General features: G+C 42.5%; 1 protein-coding gene across 1 annotated transcript in view; it reads left to right on the plus strand.

Moving 5' to 3' along the window:
• Positions 1-3,021: 3,021 nt before the first annotated feature.
• The window catches only part of Tspan12 (tetraspanin 12), a 70,292-nt gene continuing 53,175 nt past the window's right edge, over positions 3,022-20,138 (plus strand). Inside the window, exons 1-4 of the mRNA XM_050145895.1 lie at positions 3,022-3,170; positions 4,105-4,240; positions 16,702-16,784; positions 17,764-17,899. Of these exons, the coding sequence (XP_050001852.1) occupies positions 4,175-4,240; positions 16,702-16,784; positions 17,764-17,899 (285 nt within the window). The 5' untranslated portion in view covers positions 3,022-3,170; positions 4,105-4,174. The remainder of the gene's footprint in view (positions 3,171-4,104; positions 4,241-16,701; positions 16,785-17,763; positions 17,900-20,138) is intronic.

Below are 20,138 nucleotides of genomic sequence, written 5' to 3' on the forward strand. Positions count from 1 at the left end.
TTGAGTCAACAAAAAAGAGGAAGGCTTTTTTTGGTCTTATTGGGCATGTACTTTCAAAAGAAAAGGTCGGACTATATTTCATAGCTTGAGTATGTATGTGTATTTGACATAGAGCCAGTAGGAAATGACCAATCTATCTTCCTTCTTGGAGCCTGCCAGTGGGACCCCCCGACTCACACACACACACACACCAAGATTTGAGATGCTGTAATACAGGTTAACAGGGGAAGTAGGAAGGCAAACCTTATTTCATAACTAAAATCTTAGATACTCCTTTAGTTGCTGCATCATCATCCTTAAGAGGTCGTTGAGTCTCATTATGCCACCATGGTTCTGAGAAGTTCATGTGTCACTGTGGGAAGTAGCCATTTTGCTGTGTACAGAAGCCTTGTTTAATAAAAGCAACCCGTTAGCCTCTTTTGGTTCATGATGGTGAAGAACTGCCTTTTACATTCAGAAGTCAGCAAAACTCATTCATGCACGCAACCAAACACCTATGCCGTTCCTTCCTCTCCAAGCTGAGCAGAGTGGGCAGGATAAGCTGTGCACAAGGGGAGTGCCATGTGCTGAGAAGAGCTTCCCGCATGACTGAGCTTCACTCTTAACTCTGGACCTGATGAAAAGAGCGCTTGTAAATGCAGATCTTATTCATATTATTACCAATAAATAAACAGAAAGGAACTGTTCGGTCTTTTCTCAGCAGGCAGGGACTTAAGTTTTTAATATCTTCAGCAGTGGGGAGGTACAGTAAGTGCCACACACTCAAATAATACTTAATGGAGCACATACTGCCTTTGAATGGGTTCCTGCCTTCAGGGCATTGAGTAGACTATGCATTCTGAATATGCCACCCCTTACTCAAATGGTAATGGTGCCCATGTAGAGAATGTGGTTCAGGAAACTACAGAGCCTACAGAATACAATTGTCAGGCTTCCCAGTAGGGAATCTTGCTCAGGCTCTGGAGGCAAAGGGCAAAATGAGGGTAGAGACTGGTCAAACTGAGGCAGGCCATTCCAACTGCCCTGTGTTCTAAAAGTGATGTGGTCTTTCATACTGAAGTTGATTAAACTCCGTAAGTTGCCTTGAGAATTTTGAAATAAATTGCACACTAAGGCTACCCTTTGGAGACTCCGAATTCTGTGTGTTGAAGTTCACCAGAGCTTCAGGATTTTCCTCAGAGCTCATGGGAAGTGATCCTAACACAGGGACCTTGAGAACCACTAAACTGTTGTTCTAGACAGACAGCTGGGATTCCAGGCAGTAGTGTGAGCTCTGATTGGACTGAGAGATGAAGTTATGCTATTACTTTGACTTTCTTTTGGTTCTACACTCCTTATTTCCTGTGGAAAGAGGGAACACATGTGCCTCTAAAGCATTTTTATCTATTTTTATTATTTTATCATCCTAGGGTAGGTGACCAGTTTTCTAACAATGGAAAGGAGTTTTCGTTCTGAGATGCGAGCATTGCTGGCATTCCTTTTCTCAGTTTTAATGTAAAGCCTCCCTTCTAGGAGGGAATTTTTATATCTCTCAGGAAGGTGTAGCACCAGCAGCATTTGAATGGTGTTTTTTTTTTTTTCTTTCCCAGCTGTCTTTATTGTGACTCAGGCGGCCGCCTTCGCCTGCAAACCCACTGGTGAAGGATAAAAGCAGCTTTCTTAGCTCCTCCCCACACTTCGAGAAAGTCACTGTGTGGCTGGAGTGCGAAGCTCTCCTTGGCAATCTGTGTGGATGGTTGCACTTCTTGTATGCTTTTTAGGGCTGAGTGTCTTAAGGTTTGTTTAGGAAGAATGCTATTAGCTTAGGCCTGGGCATCCACATTGTCTCACGGTGTTGACCTCAGTTCCAACCAATTTAGACCATGTCTTCTTGTGACTTTGGTCACATGGCTAACAGGTGATGACGGACACAGACTACTGAGGATTATACTGAGGATGCCAGTTATTAGTTTTCCTCAATGATGTTGCTTGGATCTCAGGTAACTCACATTTATAAGTGACGTTTTATTTGCTATGTGGGAACAGGCGATCACTGCAGTGTATACTGTTGTGAGGGATAAAACTCAATTTATTTGGGGGAGAAGCATGATCCAGCAATTTAAATTTTTCAGTGTGAAATTTCTTACTTCTGAAATAGAAGCTAGGTTTGGAGTGATGCTTTGTGGTTACCGTGATACTTCCTGAATTCCATCTTGTTCTTTTTTTTTTTTTTTTTTTTTTTGAAACTAGAAATTCAGGAAGTACTACAAAGTTTCTGAAGACTAACTACCCTGTGTGCCTTTTGAGATAAATCACCAGTTAGAGCACAGTCAAGAGAAATTCGAGAAAATTTGAATTAATTGAAAGAATTAACTGCTCTTTTCCTTAGCCGAATTCTAAGCCTGGATAGGATACATCGATGGTCTTGCTAGTATTAGTGGAGTGGAGTGGGTTAGAACTGTATTTTATATATTTATATATTTATTTGTTTTTGATTGGGGGCGTGCACAAATCAATAAGGATCACAGGGCACCACGTTAATGACAAGTCACAGGAGGCGGCTTCACAAAGGTTGTGAAAACTAGTCTCTCATTGCAGGAATTAGGTTGGGCCACCCGTGGCCCCCCTTCTCAAACACAAATATTTTCATATAATAAAAGCCTGTTTCCTTATGCTTATAACTCAGTCTCCATTCCTGCAACGCCACCATTTTACAGGGACTTGCTGCGAAAACTCCTCCCTGCTTTGCAGCTTTTTTATCTCTCCAGCATTCAGTCTTACAGAGGTGAAGAATCCCTCTGGGGTGTCACTCTGGGTGAGAGGGACAAGAAACACCCACTAGGACCCAACCCGGCAGCCAGCGGCCGAGCATGCGCTGAGAGTTTGTGCAGCTGGCCCTGGCTGCCGCGGCTGCCTCGTCCGGACTTGGCGAGGACTTGGGAGGGACAGCGGCGTTGGGAGGTGGCTTAGCAGAGACTTTCCAGCGACTGTTGCCCGGACTTTTTTTTTTTTTTTTTTCCTTTTCTTTTTCCCAGGAGTCAGCGACAGCGACGGCTGGGGAGAGTGAGACAAGGAAGCGTCTGCTGCTGGAGCCAATGCCGCCCTTTGGCTCTCCGGGAGGAGTGTCCCTGCCCGGATGAGTGTCCGCCGTGTGTCCCCGACTGTCCCCCGGTTGGAGCGCGGCTCGGAAGGTGAGTGGCCACAAGTCCTGCATCTCTCCTGCCCACGGTCCCGGCTGCCCGCCGAGTGGCTTCTGCGCTGCGCGGTGCGTCCTGCCGGGGGCGCGCGGCCGCGGTGGCTTTGCTTCACCGCGCGGGCTTTGTGCTCTGCGGGCGGCGGGGACCTCAGGGTCGCAGCGGCATGCGGGGTCCTGAGGTTGGGGGGTGGGTGAATGACCTGACCCGAGTGGGCACAGCTACGCCGACCCTGATTCCCTAAAGTCCTTCCCGGCTATTCGCCACCCCGCCCCAGGCTCATCCATTATTCCCGGACGACCAACAGTGTTTCTCACATTCTCCCAAAGAAACCCTAGTCCCGGGGCGGAATCCTAGTTTTGCGCTGCGCCCCCTGTAGTCCCCCGAGTTCACACCCGGGCCGTGCGACCGGGTGGTGGGGTGGGGAACGCTGAACTGGGACCCAGAAATTGTCCTGAAGAGAAGGGCACACTAGCTTGCTCCAGTTCAGTGTGTGTGTGTGTGTGTGTGTATGTGTGTGTGTGTGTGTGTGTGTGTGTGTGTGTTGGGACAGATGCCCGTGGCATCTCTAGAGAGGTAAAGGTTTGTAACCTTTAGAACAATTGCTGTCCCTTGGGAAGGAGCAAAGAAAATCTCATTAGAATGCAGAAGACCGCGCGGCAGGTCTCCTGGGAACCACTTTACTGTACACCTTCATTCATCCCGAGAGTCAGCCTTTTCTCTGGGCAGCAGGTGTTATCTGAGGCCAGGATAGAACTTTTAGGTGTCTTGTTCCCTTTATGACTCTAACAAATAAGTTTTGATGGGACCATGTCTGGAATAGAGGAGGCTAGGGGATTCTGGGACCCATCTGAGGTTTAGCAGAATACTAGGCTGGCAGAGGGGTGCACTTGTTGTGAAGTTAGTTCTCTGCTTGTGCCCGTTCCTGCAGATCGCGGCTGCTTTGCCTGGATCGGTAGGATGTGGTGAAAGGATGGGGCTTTTCCCTCTGGAGATTCACAATGGCCAGAGAAGATTCCGTGAAGTGTTTGCGCTGTTTGCTCTACGCCCTCAACCTGCTCTTTTGGGTAAGCCTTCAGTTCCACCATCCCAGCAGTTGGGCATGGCTGGACCCGGTTTTCGGCACCACCAGAGAAGGCGCCAAAGGGCATGGCCCAGCATTAATTAATGACGTGAGATCACATCCTCTGTTTTGCAGAGAAGTAAAATTTGACCTTCTTAAAATGTCTTTGATCTAGCTCAAGTTCCACGTGTAATTAGAAAAAAAGTCCGCCCCTGTATACAAGTGCCAGTAACATTAGACATGAAGCTAATCTAAGGATATAAATAAATGCACGCTCTTGTACTGGTAGATAAGAGAAATATGGCATAGTACCTGCGAACTGCTAGTTTGCAGGACTTTTAGATAACTGTGCAAGCCTTACATTTTTTCTTTACGTCATAATTCTGTGCCTATATAAATTGGTTGCGGCAAATGGTGTTAATATGTCTTTAGAAGGATTCATACCTAGAGATCCTATCAAAAGTCTGGATAGGTTTATAAATGCCATACACTCTAAAAGGTGGTTTTCACATAACTATTGCTAAGTTGGGATGTTTGAGGAATTTCATGTATGCTTTTGGAAAAAAAAACCCAGTCATTTAAGGAAACAAAATACATAAAATTTAACAAGCCCGTGGAAATTATGCTGTGTGAGTTAGCGACACTTCATGCTTACATAAAGTGTTCATAGTGTATTATTTATAATGCTTAGGAAGATATAAATATTACAACTGTGAATGCTACTTCAGAAGGCTGTCGTGCTTAAGCAAATTCCCTTTTGCCGCTTTTGTTTCCTTTCAGTAATTTATATTCACCATTTCCTGCTGGAAATTTTAGCGTGCAGTTTATTTATTTCTCTGTCTGTCTGCCGTCTGCCTGGCATTGGCTAGTCCCCCTTCTTTCCCAGCAGCGATTATATCTGGCCTCTAGAGGATGGTATTCAAAAAAATGTTCCTTTACGATTGACACCATTCTAAGATGACAAATTAAGTGGTTAATAAGTCATCTGAACAATATCCAAAATGACAACTTTTAAAAAGTCAGGGCGAAAATTAGAACGCTGAGTAGTCCCATTTGGCATTTGGAAGTAGAAAAATCACCAGTTGTTCTTATGTCCTTTTCAGTTCTAAAAGGACACATTTTAACGAGGGTCACCAAATTACTGGTTTAGCTATTTGCTCTTAAGACTATGAACTCTGTTTCTCCTGAAATGTGTAATTATTACTCTTATTGCTAGGTTTTGACTTGCCTACATTATGCTTTCGGGTGACAGATTTGTTACCGTTACAGTTCCTCACGAAGGGACCTTTATGGAAGACCCAGTTGAACTTCCTTTCTTTGTAAATCAGGAAACTGAGAGCAACTTAAATGGCATGGCAGAGGTCAGCTATTCCGATGGTGGTGCCAGGGACAGGGCTAAGCTCCCTGGCACCTACACGATGCCTTTAGCACGCAGGGTTTATTCACCTCTGAACCTCCCCATTAACAAGATCTTCTGTTTGTTGGTCTATAAAAAAAAAAAAATAAAGCAATGGAGAAATTACTTATTTTTTTTCCCAATTCAGGAAAATACCCAAATCATTCTGCAAAGGCATTGCTCTTCTGAATAATGAAATCTGCTTACCCCCACCCCACCCCTTAACTGTTTGCAGGCCCCTTTATGCTACCAGGGACTTCAAAATGTTATTCTTTTACTGTTAGCCTGTCCTTCATCTTTCTGACTGTAAGAGTATGGATGTTATGATTTGCGTGTTTATATAGATGGCTACCTGCTCTGTCTCCAGCCCTGTTCTCCCCGCTCGGGTCTCTCCTCTGTAACAATCCATCACATCTCCCTGTGCTCTAATTTGAGTTTCAGACAGAAGTGCCATTTACTTTTGCTACCCAAATGTTCATATTCGTTCATGATTTGTTTCATTAATTTTGTAATTGTTGTTGACATGAGATTGTCTATACCAAAACGCTTGCCATGAGAGCACAAAGACAGAAATGCAGCTAACATCCATAAAATAGAAAAAATAGAAAGTAGCTCCGATGTGGTTATTGGGTATTTACCAGGTAAATTGAGTGCCTTGGCTTTCTATCTTTAAAATAGATAAAAGCCCCCCCCCCCCATATTTTTAGGGGTGTGCTGAGCGTGCAGAACAGTGGCACTTAGTTTAGAAGCCAGGTGGCCAGTGCAGTTACCACAGTCTTGCTAATCTCCTCAAGGAGACAAACAGGAAGTGGATTGCTACCCTTCCTGGTAGTAGGAGTGGTGATTATTATTGTCCTGATTAGAACCGCTGTTCCTGCCACCTCCACCACGGTACTTTTGATCCAGTAACCTTGCTTCGGAATTCTAGCTCAGAAATAAAGCCATCGATATACCTTATTCTTTGTACAAGAATATCTGTTGCTACCTTGTTAGGAACCCTGTGCTTTTCAATTTTAACCCATTTGAAAATTTCAAGTTTTGTGATATTATTACTTCACTTTTTACTTCTTCCAATACTTGCAAGGATTGCCACCTGCCTATCTACTTGCATATATTTTGGATGCACCTTCCCTCCTGTATTTATATTCATTACCTGCTTTGTTCTTATTGAGGTTTCCTCTTGCTTGTTGATTTTATCTGTTGTTGCACAGCAGTGAAATCTTCCTAGTTCCTTTACAAAATTTTTCTGTAGATGGGTTTTTCTCTTATAGTGCTAACACTTTCTTTTTCTTGGTGAAGGATTCTTTTTTCCTTGTAGACTTTAAGAAGTTTTTTAAAGTGTGTGTGTGTGGGGGGGGGGGGGTCTGACAGTGCCCTGGACTGTGGGTGGATATCACAGGATGATTCTGTAGACCCTTCTTCCACCTGTATGTGGATTCAGTTTAACTCAGGTATTTAGAGGCTTGTGTGACAAGCCTTTTCTGACTGAAATATAGTAGCGCTGGTCCCGAGGTTTTTTTCTTTTTTCTTTTTTTTTTCACTCACTTAAAAATATCCATGGTGCCAGGAGTGACGGCTCATGCTTGCAATCCTGTGTCAGGAAGGCTGACACAGGAGGATTGCTGTGAATTAAAGTTCAGCCTGTTAGGTAATGAAGTCTAAGCCAGTTCTTGCGTACAAAATAAAGCTTTGTTTCAAAAATCAAAACAAACAGCAGATAAACAATAACAAAAAATAAACCTTATTAAATATTTGTTAAAATCTTATGAAATAATTATTCCTACTTAGGGAAAGTTGGCAAAATCTTCTAGAGAGAAACAAAAGCAAAATATTGTCCTTTTCTGGCCAGCTCACTCTAGTGTTCATCACTGGCCCATTCACGGGCTTCTCTCTCTCTGTTTCTCTCTCTCTCTCTTTCTCTCTCTCTGTTTCTCTCTCTNTCTCTCTCTCTCTCTCTCTCTCTCTCTCTCTCTCTCTCTCTCTCTCTCTCTCTCTCTCTCTCTCTCTCTCTCTCTCTCTCTCTCTCTCCCTGTCTGTCTGTCTGTCTTTCTCCCTCCATCTCTCTCTTTCTTCTTCCTTTTTTTCTTTTTAGATAAAGAAAGCAGTGCTCAGATGAGCCCAGTAACTCGCTAGGAAGCATCAGAACAGGAAGCCCAGGTCCAGCTTTGTTTATTTATCCATATGTAGAAAATAGAAAAGTTATCCTGCTGGGAACCACGCTGAATGTATCCGCAGTGATGTCAAGTGAACGTCCTCGGTGGGGAAGGCTTGGCTATCCACCTGCTCGTTCCAAGCCCTCCAGACCACAGAATACATGGAAATCACCCGAGCACGCTGCTAAACTTCGGGCTCAGCTTCCCTGTGTGCCCTTGTGTACATGCATGTGTACCTGTGTGTGTGTGTGTGTGTGTGTGTTCACACGTGTGAGCTGAAATTGAACTGAGGGCTTCTGACATACCAGGCGAGTACTCTGCCACCAAGTTAGAACGCTAGCGCTGATCACACTAATGAAGTTTCTCTGTCACATGATTGGTCCGAGTCAGTCTCCTTCTTCGCCAGTCGGAACAAGGGCTGGCTTCTCATTATCACTGGCATTACAAGCAAGGTACACGGATGTGGTATCTGCACCCCATTCCCTAAACCAGACTTCACATCCTGACTGTAGACAGGGGGCTTATTCCTTTCTCTCTCTTGTGAGTTGGCACCCTTTTCCTTGATACCTAATAGGGCTCCAAAGTAGAACCTTCTACACTTCACATTGTAAATTGACATACTCATACCTTTTATGTAATGTGTTGGCATTAGTCCCCTTCGCCTTACACTGAAAGGTTTTTTGTTTGTTTTTTGTTTTCTGAAGAAGAGAACCATACATCTTCATTGCGAAAACATAGACATCCCATGTAATTTTTGTTTTGCTATCCTCGGAATCAAAATCTTTAAGGAAAAACGTAGATTTTGAGTATTGAACTTTTGTTAAGTGTGAGGTGTCGCCGTGTTTAAGAGGAAGCAACCCACAGGTCCTCAGACCCCAGTGCTCTCTGTGGAGCTGTCACTGTGACTTGCCATCTGTTGAGTGTCTTCCAAGTCATGAAGAAGCTTGACCAGGGACAAAGGACAGACTCTGGATGACTCTGATAGTTGCCTAATATGTTATGGGTGTCGGGCAGCTGTGTGGGGAGCTGCACAGAGGGAGTGACGGACACTGGATCTCTGCAGCGGAGAGCTCTCTGGAGATGATGCTTCTTACTGCACAAGATGCCGGAGGGGTGGAGATTATTTTTGTCTGAAGCATCACAGTCTTCCCGTTCAAAGGACACATCACTTAAATGAAAGCTTTCTTCTGTTTTAAGAATGGATTCTGTAACTTTCTGATTTGGGCATTATTCTTGGTTGATAGGTGCCTGTTATTATAAAGAGGAATAAGTAGGATTTTTTTTGAAAGTTTGTGAAAATGACAAACACTTCGTATTTGTTTGTAGTTTTCTAAAAGCATGCTACCCTTTCTGTAACATTTAGCTCCCGTTTCAATTACCGTATATGTGCCGTTGGCGTTTGCTTACCATTTTAAAAGGTGCTAAAGGTGAACTTTCTCTGATTAACCATGGAAAGAGACCAAAAAGACGAAAGATGAGCAGGAAATCTTGTTCATGGTTTAGGGATGGACCAGGGATAGATGGAGCAGCAGGAGCCACTGAATAAATTCTTTTTATGTTCTCTGGATGTCAGAATCTGTAACGAGATGGTTTCCTACCGTACACTCCATAAGATGTTACTCTCTTGACAAGACGGAGTTTGACTCCAAAAAAAATAGTTGTTTTTCATACTGAGATTGATATTCTTTTATCTTTATACTATGAGTGGCATTCAAGTTTCTTTCTCTTTCTAATTAGGGGTAAAAAAAGCACCCTGATTTTTTGAGCTCTTTTATAAATAAATTTTCATTATGAAAAAATTAATCTAGGTAAAACTACTATTTTTAAAATACATTGTGCTTCAGCTGTCACAGGCTTCAGTGTACCTCGTGGAGTACTTTTGTGGAGTAGGTGGTAGATTCTGGATTATGTCGATTCCCACTGGAGACAGGAACGTTGGGTCCCTTACCACCAACTTCACTCAAGGGACAAAACCAAGCTAGGACACTGGGACAGTAGAGGTGACTGCAACACCCTCAAACTGTAGTGCAGAATGAAATAATCTACCCTCCTTTCGTGACCATATTCATTCTCTTGTAAACTCCTGTGATTATGAGAATAAAGGCTATGTCTCCACTAATTATATCAGAACATCAGAGACCTAAAAGTGAGTCTCTCTGGTCCAGGGAGTGAAAGTCATCGTATGTAGGGAGAGATGGTCTCCCTATATTTAGTTCTGTCAGAGTGATTGATTTTGCTAAACATCTCTAGTACTCGGCTTGCTCAGAAAGCAGAAGACGTTCCATGTAGTTTAATCACTTTCCCATCCACTCACCTAGCTAGTATGAGGCCCTGTTACTTGGTGAGTTCTCTTAAGCTGAGCAGGTAAAGCAGGAACTAAGATAGACGCTCCCCCAGGACTGCAGCAAGAGTGTTCAGAGTGCTGTGGGTTCAGAGGGAGCCTGGAGACAGTCTTTCCACCTTAACTGAGGCTTGGGCTGATGTCCAAGCAGAAGTGGAGGTTACTTTGCTTCTGAGGACTGGAAGGCCAGGGAGAGACAGAGTAACTGCAAGAACAGACATGGGACCTCGGGAGGTATGCACGGTGCCCTTTGCAAGGGCTTCCATCATTGGTCAACTATGGGAACAATCTTCCAGCAAACACGATCGATGATGTATGAAACTCTCTGAACTGTTTGTTATTCTAAGTGCTATTGTTTGCCACTTCTGACTACAGAGTCTATGCTTAAATTATGCTCGTGAGTAATTTCTCAATCTTTTCTGGCCATTATTAACATTGTCTATTCCTTTAAGATGTCATCCAATAGTTTTATCTGTTCTCCCATCTTCTGTCACCCACTCCTACAAGGAAAGCTGGGAAGGCATGCAGAGAGGGGGCGGAGGTATCCTGGGAACATATTCGCTTTGGCCTCCAAACCAGCAAGAATTTATTTTACTTTAAGTAAACACAAAGTCAGCTTTTAAAGAAGTAAAGCTCTCACTTCAGTTTCAGCATTTACAAGAGGAGGGAGATGATGCTCCCGAAAGCCTGGATCGTTTGTCTGGGTGCTCTTTGTGGAGACAGAAGGAGAAGTAAGAGCTAGACCTTGCTGACATTCTATCCTTGCCAACAGATTTGCCACACAAAGGAAAGACATTTATCATTCCTGTAGAGAATCTGTGCCACTGCCCTGTTCTGTGACTTACGCAAACAGTTGAAGAAGCTTTGTTTACGGCAATGACCTAGGTCGTGCAAACTATAGGTGAATGTTTCATAACACAACTAAGAACACGTAAATGCACGCATAGTTTTGATTTACAAAGCAACTTGATTTAACACTCTTACCGCCATAATTAGATTCAGGAGAAAATGAACCATGCTCTCCTCAACTGAGCACACTTGGTATTTTATTATTTGTTGAGAGCTAGCTAAGGTACAAGACTGGATACAGCAAATGACAAATGCATTTCTATGAAATAATGCTTGTGTTATTTTCTACATCTTTTCTTAATATTTCGATAATACATGACAATACTGGAGATCCCGAATAACAGGTGAATAACGATGTCCCTGATTTGATCCATATGCATCCCATTTGTAAATTAAAATATGAATACCCGATAAATACGTATAATATTTTATATGCTTAGTCCAAAAAGAGAAAATATAAGTCTAAAACAAAATAAGAACTGATTTTGGGGGAATCACAGAGAACACGGCGACTGAGTTAGGAGTGTGAGCTGTTCCTGTAAGTTACACTTCTTGATTACGTAATGTGAGGATGACTTATTGAAGTGATTCAGTCTCATTTTGGCTTTATTCTGTTGAAATAAGAGCGGCGGCGGGGCTGTGTCCCCAACACCCCGTCCGCTTGGCTAGCTTATGCCCGAAATAACAACACACAAACTGTATCCATTGAAAGAACTGCTTGGCCCATGAACTCTAGCTCTTACAGGCTAATTCTCGCACCTGGACTAGCCCATTTCTAGTAATGTGTGTAAGCACCCCAAGGTGCACTTACCGGGAAGATTCTAGCCTAAGTCCATCGTGGGTTGGAGGAGCTTCATTGCGTGCATCTGCCCGGGAGAGCGGAGTATGGCAAGCATGGAGTCTCTGCTCCAGAGCAGAGCTGTAGAGTCTCTCCGGAAGCAGAGCAGAGTCTGACCTCACTTCCTCTTCCGCCCAGCATCCTATTCTGTTTATTCCACCCACCTATGTGCTAAGCTATGAGGCCAAGCAGTTGGTTTATTATAATTAACCAGTTACCTTCCTCCATCATTATTCCTTGGTGTAGCCATGCTCTGTTTGTGCCTTCCCTTACCACTTTCTCAGCCTCAGTGAGTAAAATCAGTCTTTTGAGGATGAGATTGTTTTCAGGCATTTAAGTCATTTATTTTCAAGGTCACTTGCTTGCTGTGGTAGAAGGCTTGGCGCTGATATTTATTTCGACCAGTGTCCCAGGTACAGCTGCAGTGTTTGCTGGACACCTGTCAGGATAACACAGTGACACATGGTAGAATGTACAGCGAACAGTCTAAAGCCTTTCTCTACTAGTTTCTGACCCGCCTTGTAAGTCATTCCATTGTCATTTGGCCAGCATCTTCCTATGGAAAATTTCTAGCAAGTGAAGTTTAGTTCTGTCAGAGTGTTTGACTTTGCTAAAGATCTCTAGTACTTGGCTTGCTCAGAAAGCAGAAGACGTTCCATGTAGTTTAATTATTTTCCCATCCACTCACCTAGCTAGTATGAGGCCCTATTACTCCGTGAGTTCATTTCAGTTGAGCAGGTTAAAGCAGGAACTGAGATAGACGCTCCCCCAGGACTGCAGCAAGAGCGTTCAGAGTGCTGTGGGTTCAGAGGGAGCCTGGAGACAGTCTTTCTACTTTAACTGGGGCTTGGGCTGATGTCCAAGCAGAAGTGGAGGTTACTTTGCTTCTGAGGACTGGAAGGCCAGGGCAAGACATAGTAACTGCAAGAAAGGGCATGGGACCTCGGGAGGTATGCACGGTGCCCTTTGCAAGGGCTTCCATCATTGGTCAACTATGGGAACAATCTGCCAGCAAACACAATGGAAGAACATTTTAACGAGAGAGTAAAAGGGCCTTGTATAACTGTATGCATCTTGAGGGAGATCAGGGAAAAGGTAGTCGGAGTTGGGAATAATATAGGGACGGCTGTGTGCTGAAGCATGCTTGATTCTGTATCATGCACTAGGAGTCTATGGGCTGGAGAGATATCTTATGAAGATGATTGCTACTACCTGACAAGAGAGGCCAGGGCTTGAACTAGCCGGAAGCAGCAGGAAATGGGGAGGGATTTGCCAGATGCCTCTCAGGAACCATGTAAAGGCTTCAAAACTAATTAAATGTCCAGTGAGGAAGAGGGAGAGGTTCAGGCTGTCTGCCAAGTTGCCAGTTGATGTGATTGAAGGGCTCGTTATCTCATTCACTAGGGCCTGTAAACACGGGGAGGGGGACAAAAGAGCAAGCAGAGTTGAGGTCGGTTTTAGACATGCTAAGATTGACAATGGCCGTCCGGTGGTTCTCTGAGCTGTCCTCTTGGTAGACCTTCACATACCTGGTAATTCCATTTCTGAACTAATTTAGGAACAGTCTAGATTCTTACATTGAGAAAGATCAAGAGAAACTCTCAAAGTTGAAAGTGGTATGTGATAATCATAGGTAATAGATTTGGGTCCACTTCATCAAAAGAATCTCCTTTAATACAGATTTTTTTTAATGATCATTTAAAAGTGAAGAAAAACTAAGACCAATGAAAGATTAAATGTCGTACCAAAAGTCATCCACCGAAAAGTACAGAAGTCGGATTCGTAGTTGGAGTTCAGAGTTCTATGGCTTCCCATTGTCATCATGATCAAGGACGTACTCATTCATCCTATGGCTTCCAAGGCTATCTGTCATCTGACTCTTGCCTGCGTGTGCCTTCCCATCAGAGCAATTTCCCTTTCCTGAACATACCACGCTGCCTTCCACTCTGGAACCTTTGCTTTGCTTTTTGACTGGAAAGTTCATTTTATCCTTTCCCTCCTAATTAACTTGACATGGTTCTTCAGATCTCAGGCACCTTAGAGAAGTCCCTTCGACCCTGTCAGAGAGTCCAAAAGGAGTTGTTAAAGCATCTTGTGCTATTTCTGCCCTACACTTAGAACAGTCTGCAGCTGCGCGTTCACACCTCTGAGGAGTTGGTAATGTGTGTCCTCTTCCCTGGTTAATTGCATCGTGGAGATAGTGTTAGTTTCTTCCTATTAGTGTGTCTCTAGCACACAGCACAGTGCCTGGCCAAGATCAATGCATAGTCTTTGAATGGCATCATGACTTCAAAGCCAAGGCTTTATTCATCCTGCCAGTTAAGAAATGGCTTGAAACATACAGTTCAAACGAAATGAATTTCTTCTATCTCCCTCTCTCCCTCCCTCCCTCCCTCCCTCCCTCCCTCTCTCCCTCTCTCCCTCCCTCCCTCTCTCCCTCCCTCCCTCTATCCCTCCCTTCCTTCCTTTCTCCCCCCTCTTTCTATAAGGGGAAGAACAGTGTCTAGTGACAATCACTGTTAATCAATTTTACACGATGAAGATTCCTGACTGTAAAGTTGCAAATGGATGAAGAAACACAAGGATGAGTTAGACAGGGGAGAAGAATGGGTGCATATGATCAAAATAATTATACTCATGTAGGAAATTCTCAAAATGATTAAAAAGAAAGATATTCAAGGATGGAGATGGCAAGGTCATTTCTTACTTTATAGAGCAACGAAGGGGTTCTTTATAACCGCAAAATAATTTAAAATAATGAAATATCCTACCCCTGTGACATTTACAAGGTTAAGAGTCACTCATTGCCGAGCAGATGTGAGACAAAAGGTGTGGAATACAGATTTGTAAACAAGTAACAGGATAGTAAGTGATCACTGTCTTCCCAGCAGAGGGCCATTCTTCATGGCGTACAGAACAGGAACTTGCCTTGGAGGCTTTTTCTAGAGAGCCTGTTTCGAGGTCACTGTCTGCATCAGCTTAGACTCATTACCATCTTAGATGACCATCCAACAACAATAATTCTGAAATAACCGCTGTTCATCAAAATGCCAGAAATGTTAAACGTCAGGCTAAGTCAGTTTGCTCGAGTGTTAAACTATATTTAAGAAAACATATTTGAAAAGAAGACATACTTGAAAAGATTTCAGATAAAACAGGGAAATTTTCGGAATTCAGGAGCCAACTTTCTCTTTTTTTGCAAAGGTTTCTAGGCAGAATCATTACCAACATGTTTTAGGTAGTTTTTTTTTTCTTACAGTTTTGAGTTATGGGAATTTTAAAGCACATAGCTACGTGAAAGGACTGTAATTAACCCCTATTTCCTCATTGCTCGGTGCCAGTAGCCACGAACACACCCTGCTCCACTTTCTACTAACCTTCCCTGCTGGGCATGGCTGTTTATTATCTCAGTCATAGTGAAACCTCATCCACAATTCACAGGAGAGCTCTCGAAAGCCAGGGACCTTCAAAAATAAATTGAATTTGTATTCATACCTAAAAGAGAAGTCAAGGTCTTAGTATTTTTAAACATCAGTGTTAAAATTTCTCCAGTTGTCTGCAAATTCCTTTGATATCTATTTGTTTGACTCAGAGTTCAGAGAAGACCAGCATATTAAATTGGGCAATTTTTTTTGATCTCCTTTTAATCTTTAACAGTTCTTCATTTACTTTTTGAAATTTGTATTTCAATACCTTTTTTAAAGTGAAGAAACGATTGTGTTTGTCTTGTGAAATAATCCCACGTTCTTGATTTTATTTACTGCATCCCAGAGGGGATGAGATTGTTCCCATAAACCGATACAATTGGCTGCTTAGTTGGGTTCACGCTTGACTTTTCAGTACAAATTCTTTATCTATATATTACTGGGTCCTGCCAATTGCTCAGATCATGGGACCTACAGTGTCTGACTGTCTCTCTTATTGAACTAGATGGGTCTGTTGGGTCTGTTATCTGCAGTCTAATCTTTCTGTTCTTCACAGCTCTCTCAGCCTCTCATGGCTGAAGTGGTCCTCAACCCTGCCAGTGAATTGGAACTACTGGGAACCTGTCACACCAGTGGTGCTTTATTTCTGCTCCAAGGGCTGGTACACTGTGGGCTCAGGAAATGCTTGAGTCCTAGTTGACTCTGCTGTACAGACAGACTGAGAATTTCTCATCTGCTAATTTTGACTGGCATTGAAGAATTTCCTGTATAGTTTCAATGTTTCAGGAGAAGTTGTTAAATGGTGTTACTGCAGTATAATGGCTGCATGCATGACTAGAAATTCTGTTATTAAAAATCTCACTAAGTCTTTGGCTCTGCCTTTGCTTTGCATAAGAAAAATAGAATAAAAATAAGTAAGAGGTTCTTTCATTTTCTGAACAGTGATTTGAGTGTCCATCATGCTGTAATGATCATCGTTGATTTTGGAATATATTGATGTTTCAAACCATGACATTTATTGTTATTACTATCATTCTAACGTTCACTTTTTTGGATTTGAGTCTGCAGAAGTTCTTTTTGGTAGCTTCTGTGACCTTTTTTTTGACAATGTTTAATTATTCAGGAACCATATTTAATTGCTTCATTGCATTTAAGGATGACAGCTTTATGTCCATCTTAGATTTAAAAGTTGAGTTCCTCTTAGGCAATTTCATCACTGAACTTGAGCCACCCACTTAAGTGTGCACTTGTCTGTATCCTGTTTGCCGATATTCTATTTCGTGTATATGTGATTACTTAATGGACTGGCCAGATATTTACCAGTAAAATTCAATAGATAACCCATAAGTAATTAGGAAAAACATAAAAATAATGTAATAAATCCTTCACTTAGGTTGTTAATCTTCAAGTGACTGCTAGATAAATCTCTGGTAACCAGTTTGTTTGTTATGTCTTCTCTTTAGTTAATGTCCATCAGTGTCTTGGCCGTTTCTGCTTGGATGAGGGACTACCTGAATAATGTATTGACTTTAACTGCAGAAACAAGGTAGGCCTGTTATTATTGAATCCTTTTGCTTGATCTCCCCAGGTCACAGTTTTGAAACATCTTTGATATAATCTGTTCATTGAGTGGTTTTCCTCCACTATATGGTAAAACACTTTTTCCTGCCCCTGTTCCTTCATTGCTGGAATTTATGCCTGCCTGCCTGCCTTTTTTCCTTCCTTCCTTCCTTCCTTCCTTCCTTCCTTCCTTCCTTCCTTCCTTCCTTCCTTCCCTCCTCCCTCCCTCCCTCCCTCCCTCCCTCCCTCCCTCCCTCCCTCCCTCTCTCCCTCCCTCTCATTAAGCAATGCGACTAGTCCTACAGGACATCAGGTAACAGTCCTTTACATGGAAAATACTACGATCAGTAACACACCAGTTGCCTGGCTGGTCCTTGTCTCTGAGTGGAGACTGTAATATATACCACCCTGAGTCATGGTAAGAATCAAGTGAGAAGAAACCTTTTTGAAAAGACTTTAGTACAACAGTGCTTATAAGCACTGAGCAATGGCTAAGTTTCATTATCATCACGATCACAGGCTCTGGTTGGTGACTACATATATCCTGTCAAAAAGCCCCTCCTTTCCTTCTCCTGTGACTATACCTCAATTTTCCTATCCTTTACTCACATTAGAAAGTGAGCAGTTACCAGACAGAACAAAAGTGCTGTACAGACTCCAAGTTTAGGCAAGGGGGCATTCCTCTGGTTGGACCTCATGTGATTTTCTTGGGCTAGTGCTTGGGAGCCCACATTTAAAATGTGTTGGGGTAGAAATGCCGACAGCTACAAAGAAGCACCATAAGACTAAAACAAAGATACAGTAAGCAAGCAGATAGACACAAAGCGATAAAAGTCACCAGCTCTGGAAGGCTGATGCCTTGCGGAGCCACAGCTCACAGCGGCATTTCTTCAGTGTCTGGATCTGGGGAGGATTTTGATTGACGATGCTCTGTTCATCTTGTGAATATGATCTTCCTCTTTTAGGGTAGAAGAGGCGGTCATCTTGACTTACTTCCCTGTGGTCCACCCAGTCATGATTGCTGTTTGCTGTTTCCTTATCATCGTGGGAATGCTGGGATATTGTGGAACAGTGAAAAGAAATCTGTTGCTTCTTGCATGGGTACAGTGTTTACACCTTCTCTTCATTACACGTATAGCATCACGTGATAATGCGCTGCTATGAGTTCATAACTGTATTAGCAACTCTAAGAGGTGGTCATTATTCAACATGCTGTCGGAAAGGAACATTCTTTCCATAAGAGGTAACTTGGGGACAAATATTTGCTATATTTGCATGACAAGGCAGGAAGATAACATATACAGTTTAATTATTTAACTCTGGCTCTGTTTTGACATTTTCTTTTATTTATTTATTTATTTATTTATTTATTTATTTATTTATTTATTTGTGGTATAGACCTTTCTCCTTCCAGGACCAGAGTTGAGATGTCATAATGAACATTTTTTCTTTTAAACAACCTACCTGGCTACCCTATTTAGAAATTCAGGTGGTGAGACAAGATGTTTGGTATATTGCAATCACCATGCTGCCTTATATAGTCTGGTGGATACAAGAGAGTCTCGAGTTCTTTAATCTAAATATTTTACGTTTTTATTTTTTAACTCTGAAAGAGTTGTACTAAATTACTTTTTAAATTGATTTTACTCCTTCAGCTTCTATAATTAATTTTATAAATAAAGATTACTAATCTTTAGAAATTAAAAATGAGAATCAATTAAAATAATTTACTTGTATATTTCTAGAAGAATACTGAAAGCGGCATTCCTGTGCCAACAGGCAATGAGCCTGCTAACATGTAAATTGTGGCCACGAGAGACTCCAGGAAAATGAATTCATTGAGTATGTTCTTTTCTTTGTAGTAGGTTCCCAAATGAGCAGTTTGCTGGTCAACTGGATCTTTGGGCAGCATGAAAGTTGTACTTTTTAGCACTTAGAGTATTTCCATAGGGCAAATACTCCTAGCATGGCTGACTTCAAGTTACCAAGATGACATCACCGAATGTGGGTCTGGGGAGGAGTGAGTGCACGCTGGCTTACCACAGCCAGCTTGCTCAGATGTGTGCTTGCCAGAATCCCATCCAAGCCAATTCAAACAGAATCTTCGTGTGAAGCGGAATTCAGCTTTAAATGTCACAGGAAGAACCTTGGATAAATTATCTGTAGGTTCCTTAGAGAGTAATTCCCAGGTTGAAGAATAGAAACTAGAAACTGTAGAAAATAAACCATACTTACGGAATCGAAAATGTGCTTAGCACCTACTTCATATGTGGACATAGAGAGGAAAGGAGAATTGTAGAAGGGCTTCCAAGCTTATGATGCTCTTATGACGTCTTTAAAATACCTGAGTAAGTTTGTGCATTCATGTGAATGACTTTATATAAGTCTCCTATAATCCAAAGACTATGAAATATATTTCAAAGGTAAGAACATCTCAGCAGCCTTCTTAAGAACCACAATGCTACACTGGTCTCTCAAGACCAGTTTCTTTTATATCCAGTTTCAGTTTGATTGGTGTTTTATGCTTCCTTCCAACTTTTACTTTGGATGGTTCTTGGAAAGCAGTATGAGATGAGTTGGATCAGGTATGTTATGGAGCCACAAAAACTTTTGACAACACATTTAAAAAAACATTTATATATCCTACTAGGTTGTTTCAATGCTAGCAAAAAAAAGCCGGTAGAGGAATTCAGCCTGCTACTTGACATGTGACCTAGATTTGTGAATGAATGTCTAGTTTGTGATGTAGGAAAAGGCTTTATACTCTGCAATGGCATGGAGGCTGAGGTCCTATTGTCATTAGCTCATTCATTCATTCGTTAAACATGCATCAAGCATACATATGTTTTTTTTGCCATCAGAGCAATGCATGTAAGAGATGGATAATTCCACTATTCTCTGAGAAGACCTCTAACATGGTCTACAGTGGGTACTCTAAGGCTAGAGAGGAACGGCTCCAAATGCAGCCTTGAGGGTCAGCACCGGTCTAGGGCTGTAGTGGTTGAGCTCATTGACCTTATTGCCCTTTTCTGTCTCTTCTCCCTTCTTTCTTTGCTGGTGTTCTTTTTCCATGAGGTTTCTTCAGGGCTATTGCTGCCCTCTTAGTCTATAGGTGCCACTTACACCTTGGCTCTTCCTTCTGTCAGCTGTCTTTGGTGGTCCAGTCTCCAGTCTCCTTACAACTTCACTACTCACTGCAACTTTCTAGACAGAGCTCTGTCTAAACCCAAGCACAGTTTCTCCGTTGCTAAAAATAAATTGTGCTCTCAACTCTCAGTGGTCCATCACTCATACATCTGCTGTTCCTCAAGCTGTTCATCCCCCAGTTTCCTCCCCAAGC

Source organism: Alexandromys fortis, unplaced genomic scaffold, assembly GCF_014885135.2.
Source record: "Alexandromys fortis isolate MF-2015 unplaced genomic scaffold, M_Fortis_MF-2015_v1.1 scaffold_34, whole genome shotgun sequence".
NCBI classification, from domain to species: domain Eukaryota; kingdom Metazoa; phylum Chordata; class Mammalia; order Rodentia; family Cricetidae; genus Alexandromys; species Alexandromys fortis.